The 7957-nt window shown below is 28.8% G+C and overlaps 1 protein-coding gene across 1 annotated transcript; it reads right to left on the reverse strand.

The window, feature by feature from the left end:
- Positions 1–2707: 2707 nt before the first annotated feature.
- Positions 2708–5622, reverse strand: LOC112696894 (cation/calcium exchanger 1). Its single transcript, XM_025749826.3, has 2 exons — positions 4181–5622; positions 2708–3689 (listed from the first exon to the last, which is right to left on the reverse strand). The coding sequence occupies exons 1-2, from the start codon at positions 5121–5123 to the stop codon at positions 2872–2874; spliced, it is 1761 nt and encodes a 586-aa protein (XP_025605611.1). The 5' UTR covers positions 5124–5622; the 3' UTR covers positions 2708–2871.
- Positions 5623–7957: the final 2335 nt, after the last annotated feature.

Genomic DNA, 7957 nt, shown 5'->3' on the forward strand with positions numbered 1-7957 from the left:
ACGTTAATTAGTTAGGAACAAAAAAACGTGTACTACTTAGAAAATTTTTCTATTAGTTTATTTTTTGATGACCCTGCATTCTCCCGGAGAAAGAAAAAAGAACATGATCTGACATTATGGAAATTGAAATAAATGGACCACTAATGATTTGGACTTGGAAACTGAAAGAAACATAGGTGGACCAATTGATATAATTGGTCATCCCACCACTTGTGTCATAAGAGGCCCTCTTAATTGGAACCTAGGCTTGGTTCCGGAATCTTGCTTGTCGATTTTATTTTCAATTATTGTCACACAATTCTAACGTGCTCAAGTAGTTCACCATGCACGAGTTGTATTATTATATGGATAAGAGAACGTTGTGGCATATATCTATTTTATTATATTAAAAAAATATTTAAATTGTCAGATATTATGTTTTATTAGAACTATTAGATATTTTTAAACTAATAAGAATGATGCCAATAGTGTTTATAGATTAGTTGAATTAGTGTTTGGGTGTACGAGGGTTATTGAGGAAGATGAATGGTCTCAAAAAATTTAAAATATATATACATAATTCCCAATACAATTCTAAACACAATTATTTATACTTTTTTTATTTTATTTTCCCCTAACAACTAACATTACTCTTTCATTGTGTTAAACACTTAAACCCAATTATATATATGTGACAAATATATAGTAAAAACAGTTTAGGTAGGTAAAAGAACATGAAAAAATTCTCGTGAGTAAAAATTGATTGATTTTGTAGGTTTAAATCGATTTTACCACGAATACACTTCTTTCGATTTTAACTACAACATTAACCAGAAATTAACTCTAATAGAAAAATCATAATGCCAAGTTATACTCAATGTCAAATAGCAATGGCAGCTAACGGATATGCGGAATACTTTGTTAAGCTTTTCAATTGATAATTGAATACTGATTATAATTTTATAAATAAAATACATGTGACAAATACCAGATAAGTCAGAAAAATGAGCTTGCTTTGCATACCCAATGGAAGGAAATGACACTTGATGAGAACTAATTTATTAGACCTAAAGATCAAGGTAGTGATTTTGACAGCATAATCTTCTGAATTTCTTAACATTGAGGACTCCCATCCAGTGCCAAATTTATTGTTTGTTAGGCTATTATTCTATTTTTGGTGTTGATTATTAATAATTAGGCACTTTTCAAAAATATATAATTGAAGCTTTTTATTTAAAGGTTTAATTATTCTATTAGTCCCTATAGTTTTACAAAATTTTTAATTAGGTTTTTATATTTTTTTTTCCTTTTAATTGGGTTTCTGTACCAAATTTGTTTTTAATCAGTCCCTCTTATTAGTAATTGGCTTAATTTTATAGGAATCCAACTAAAAAAAATAGTGCAGGAACCCAAATAAAAAAAAATATCTACCCAATTAAAAAAAAAGTTGGTACAAGAACTCAATTAAAAGAAAAATAAGTACAGAAACTTAATTAAAAATTTTGGAGACAACAAATAATTAAACCTTATTTAAAAGATAAAATTTTAAAATTTTCAATGAGAATAAATGTATATATATTTTTTCAAAAGACAGGAAATGACATAATAATATAAAGTTATGATAATAAGGTAAAAATGCTTGCTGACTTCACTGTGACCTTTCTTGCCTAATTTTTTTTTTAATTTATAAAAAAAATACCTTTAATTTTTATAAAAGTGATCTTAATGAAATCCTTATTAATAGGCCTTATGGTGTTTGAGAAAAAAAAAACAAAAAGAACTCTGAAATTAGCCTTATGGTGTTTTAAGTATGAATTAAATAAATTTGAGTAGCAGTGACAAAAAAAAATTGAGTAGCCAAATAATTATTACTATTACTACTACTAGTTAAGTGCTAATCTTTCAAACTAATAATTAATACTGATAAATATTCTTTTGAGAAATTTAATTAGTACTGAGAAAGTTGAAAGAAATTTCACTAGATAATAGTAATACACCGATTGATTGATTTTTCTTTTTTTTCCCTTTTTTTTTTCTATTTTTCACCGGCCTCACTTTTGCCATGAGTTGATTTTATTCCCCTAAATTGTAAGAGAGAAAAAGAACAAAGATAATGACTATACAAGTGAAAATGGATCAGATGTTTCTGGTCCAAAGTTCACCGCCCTGTGCTGTGCATCAGACTCGAGCAGGAATAGGTTATCTGATAACATTGTACCAAAAAAAGTTTTAAATATATTTAAATCCCACGATTAAAATTAAATTTAACATGAATAATTATTATATTTAAGAGTTAATATAATATTCGATTTTAATACATAAATAAAATTGAGTCAGTAATGATAACAAATATAAATATTTTTCGTTAATTATTCTAGTGAAATTTAACGTATGGTAACATTAAATTCATTTAAAATTTTTTGGGACTAAAAAAAGATATTTAAAATATTAAAAACAAAATTAAAATTTAGTTCGAATATTAAAAACTAAAATAGTATTTCATCTTTTATATTTTTTAATGAAAAATGAGTGGAATTGTTAATCTAGAATATAGCAAAAATTATGATAAAAATATTCCTTAGGTGTAACATATTCAAAGACACACGTTCTTCTATGAAATGGCAAATTTAATTGTGTGTGATGTTTTATTCTTTGATTAGATTGAATTTAAAAAAGAAAAAGAAATACTCTTACAACAGGATTTCTTTTTTCATAGAAAAATACCTGGTTGCTATTGTAAAACTATAATATATCTCTAGAAATAGTAATTATTCAGTTTTTACAAGTGAGCGTTGTGATTGTGAAATGTATGACAGAAAAAACAAGTGTGAGTTCCCATTAAATGGACCACAATAATGGACCCCCAAATTCCCCTTAGAAACAAGAATTACACTACGCCAAGTCGCCAATAGCCATGGCCATCCTTATAAACAAGAAGCAAAGGTATATAGTCACAAGTCCTACCCCCAAGGATTTATCAAGCTTCATGTTCTTCTTTGGCAAAATCACAAGGGCCCAAAGAACCCCTCCCATCAAGAACAGTATTGTTTGATACAATGAAGTATCCTTAGGAATAACATAAGGATCAGGGTAATCATTCAATGCTGAGAGAACAAGGGGCAAGCCCAAGCCCATTAAGGTATTAAACATAGGCCCAGCATAGCATCCAGAAATAGCCATTTGGGCCCCATCTGGCCCACCATTCATAGCCATGGCACCATTTGCTATCAAATCACCTAGGGAATTACCCCAAGCTAGGACAGTTAACCCTAAAATTGAAGGGCTAACCCCAATTATGTTGCCAATTGAGACCAATAGTGAAACAAGCTCCTCAGCAATTAGATAAGTCCAAGTTACACTCATTACAAATCCACCAGATAACCAAGGGAACAAGCATCTCCTTGGTGGGCTACAACTCTTTGTGGTCACACATGCCATGTTACCTAAAATTATTCCAACTAATGAAGAGGTTAAATAGGTAACTAAGCTGCTCCTTGAACTCACATTCTCCTTTTGGGTGTTGTAAACTGTTGCCAACAAAACTGGTGCCAGCGTCACCGATATAACTGCATATGGCTTGGACCACTTCTCATCATTCACAACTGGAATTGTAAGCCTTCTTGGTAGAGAAAGTGGCAACTCTACAATTTGTAGAAACTTCCCCAAGTTATTCCAATCAAATATCCTATTCTCCGCATGTTTCAAAATATCTGACACAAAAAAAAGTTTAGTGAAATAAATTTTTGGTAATTAAAAATAAAAAATATTAGGACATTTGAATTTATTATTTTTGACTATCACTTAGTCATCAATTCAATTCTTTTAGTTTATTTTTTTTAATCTAATAATCCAACAACATATACAATTAAATATATCTTTACATTTAAATTAAGGATATTTTTCAAACAATTATATTAGTACATTCTTAACGTTCAAATAAAATACAATCGTTTTTAAATAGTTTTCCATTCAATCATTTCAAGATGGTGTTTGCACCAAGAGTATTGTTTTTCAAAACGTGATTAATATTAGAAATTGATAGATATATTTTATAACAAAAATATTATGTATATATAAAAACTTAATTGATCATATATTTATTATATATATTGTTTAAACCATTTAGTTAGTATAACAATAATTAATTTGGTGCTACACATGGTTGATTGTATAATGAAGCGGAAGAGAAAGTAATATTTACCAAAAGTTGGTCGTTGCTCTTCATGATTGGTTTCTTCAACAACTTTCTCTAAGTGGTTTGGTTTTTCATCATCAACATAACCTAACAACGGAATCCCAGATTCAAGCGATTCATCCGATGAGGACACAACCGCAAATTCTCCAGCTTCTTGTTTATCATCTCCATAGATAAAATGTGTGGCAGAAACAGCACAAACATAAAGAAAATATATAGAAACATAGCAGATTGAGCCCAACAGGGAGAGTTTCCCAATGGAGATGATGATTAAGAGGACAAAGAGTGAGAAAAGGAAGAAAATAACATCTCTAATGAAACTTGCTTTATCAACCGCAACCTCTTTTGTGCTCACAAGAATGCTTATGATTCCCATAACAGCACTTGAGACAAAGAAAGCACCACCAAGAATGCTGTTGAGACCAACAGCACCATCGCTTGTTTTGGTGAAGGAGACGACGCTGGCGAAGAAATCGGGGGCACCGTTCCCTAGCGAGAGAAGGGTGACCCCTGCAATGGTTGGTGATAGTCTTAAGATTTTCGACAACCCTTCCAAATTGTTGCAGAAGTAGTTGGAAGCCGTGTCGCCGAGCAGGTAGAAGAGCACCGAGAGCCACATGATTAGTAGTGTGTGGCCGAGAACAGGGGAGTTTCCCAGGCTGCAATAGAAGATTTGAAGGTAGTTTATGTAACCCTTTGATCTGCAATCTTCGTGGGTTTGGACGTAGTAGCATTTCGCGGCGTCATCGGAGAATTTATGCAGGTCTGTGCAGCCTTCCACACTCATGTCACTACTTAGTAGCCTTGCATGGTTGAATCTTCTGTTCTTGATGGCTGGGGCACTTTTGGAATTGTAATGAATGTTTGAAGGTTTTATTACAAGGAATACTAGGAGGAATAAGAAGGATATGTTGAGAAAAGGAGTGATTGATTTTCTGAATTTTGCCATATAATATAGCTTATTATAGCTAGAAGCAATTTAATTTGTATATAATAATAATAATGCATGTGAATTACATTGGTAGAGAAATTTGTTGAGGATATGGTAATATTAGTGTGATGAAAAAAAAATATGAGGGGATGATAAGAACTAAGAAGTGATGATTCCATTATTATGATGAAGTAGTACTAAAAAGGGAGGAACTTAGAAGAAGAAGACAGAAGTAGGAAATTTAACTCTCAAAAAGTTATTGCAGTACTGGAATTGGATTATAGCAATGATGGAACAAGAAAGTTTAGACATTATTATTATTGTTACTAGAAAATACAACAAAGCAAAAAGCAACAGTTTATTGTTGCCATGTCCCATTCCCATGTGTGGGATTAGAGAGTTAGGTATATATATATATACGCATTTGTGTGGATATCAAAGGGACGTACAAATGGATCATGAAACCGGTAAACCAAGTGTACACAATTGATGGGGTATCTTTATTTTTGAATAAGTTTTCTGTAGTTAAATGGGACTAGAGGCCCGATAATGAAGAAAATTATTAGCGCTAAAAAGAAACTCTTCTTCAATTATTATTAAGCAAAGAGATAAGCTTATTGCGGTTATTAAAATAAGATAGAGTATAGGTATTTAACTAGGGGAGTGAATCTTCTCCGGTGTAAAAAAAATGGATGATGTTAATTGTGATTTCTCACCTTTTATTATTCTTTTTCTCATATTTAATTTTGGTCTCACTTACAAAGTTAATGATGAGAAATCACACTTCATTTCTTCAAATGTTAAAAAAACAGGAGAAGATCCATTTTTTTTCAACTAGAAGTGCAGTAAACTAGTCAAAATCTTATTTTAAAAGGAAAAGTCTAGGGCTAGCAACTTTATTAAATTTTAGTCATATGTAACCAACAAAAAAAAATGAGTAATCTCACACATTATTGATAATTACTTAATTACTACAAATTACAAAAATTACTGAACCTAGCATTTCTTATTTTAAAATTTAAAAAAAAATAAAAAGACACACACAAAGCTCTCCATTATCTCCTCTAAAGATGACGACTCCATTTTCACCTCCAATTATAACTACACTTTTCACATTCACATTCTCTCCCTCGTTAACACGGATCTAGAAAATTTTGATAGTGGAGACAAAATTTATATAATATGATAAAAATAGTATGTGTATATAAAAATATTAAATATTAAATTATCTATTAACCATTATATATCTGTATATAATATATATATTGTTTAACTTATTTTCAATATGTATTTTATATTTTAATATATATTTTATACTAATAGTTATTTTTTATGTACATATAGCATGATTATTGTTATGATTATATTTTGTTATTGTAAAATACGATTAGCTTTTGAAAATAACTAATATACAAATTAAAATACTAAAAAAGTAATTTAAATAATAATATATAATTTAAAATTCTATTGTTTTAGGTTTTATATTTTTTAAAAATTAAATAATTTTTCTCTTAACACTACCATTAAAATTTCTCTTTTTTCATATATATTACTAAACAATTATTTAGGAATTCACTTTCCACACAATTAGAAGCCAACTCTTATTGATATTTATATATAATTAAAAAAATTCTTTCAATTAATACAATTGCTACGCTAAAACTAATTTCAAAAGAAAATAAATAATATTCTGAGTTAATTTTTAAGAAAGAACACTAATTTTGTTTAAATCTAAGAATTGATCATTCTAACAAATATCTAATATAAAATTTTTAAGGTCTCCCTTCTTTCCTCCAACAACGCGGACGCCATTCCCTCCCCCTCCAACGATGATACGCTTCTTTTTCTTCTACTAGTTTTAAATGTTTCTTTTTTTCTAAGTTTTGAATTTTTTTATGTTTTGGATATTTCTTAGAGGTTTTGGATTTTATTTTTTAATATGTTTAGATGTTTCTTTTGCTTTTTAATTTTTTCAATAATTTTGAACTTCTCGTTTTGTTATTTTTCTAGATTTTTTTAACTTGATTTTGAATATCTTATTTTTGTTAGAGTTTAGATGATTCTTTTTATTAAGTTTTAGATATTCTTTTTATAACGATCTTCTTCTTCTACTAGTTTTTAGATGATTTTTTTACTTGTTTCGGTGTTTCTTTCTTTTTAAGTTTTGGATGTGGTTTTTTATATGATTTAGATGTTTTTATATGTCTTCTTTTTAGATTTTAGATTATTTTTTAATAGTTTTAGATTTTTTTTAATATTTTTTGATATCTCATTTTATTAGGTTTTAGATTTTTTAAAATGATTTAGATATCTCTTTTTTCTTAGATTTTGGATATTTTTTTTATTAAATTTGGGATTTTTTTTTTACAATGATTTTAGATACTTATTTTTTATTTTAAATTTTTTTTATTTTAAATGCTTCTTTTCATTTGATTTTAGATGTTTTTTGTAATAATTTGAATTCACATTCTCTCCAAAAAAAATTCAACAAAAGAAAGTTACTAGTTAGCTATACTTGATTACACCCTTTATTGATTAACTAGCAAAACTGTTAAAATAAACATGAAGCCCCAATTTAAAAAATGTCTCTTATTTGATTTTGCAAGACTATCTTTTTATCGATACTTTTTTATATGACCATCTGCTATCTTGTATTCTTGTTAGTTTCTTGATAAATATGCAACATCCGAATTTTTCAATCACGAGTTAGGAGAGATTTAATTTTTAGAATAAAAGTTACATATGGGTGAAGATAGATATATTAAGAGGGAACCAAGATATTAAGCATGGAGTTAAGTTCCAACTAAGGATAGTAATGGATATTCGGGGGATAGGTACTTCTCTCTCGCTTT

The sequence above is a fragment of the Arachis hypogaea genome, chromosome 6 (genome assembly GCF_003086295.3).
Source record: "Arachis hypogaea cultivar Tifrunner chromosome 6, arahy.Tifrunner.gnm2.J5K5, whole genome shotgun sequence".
In the NCBI taxonomy this organism is placed as follows: Eukaryota; Viridiplantae; Streptophyta; class Magnoliopsida; order Fabales; family Fabaceae; genus Arachis; species Arachis hypogaea.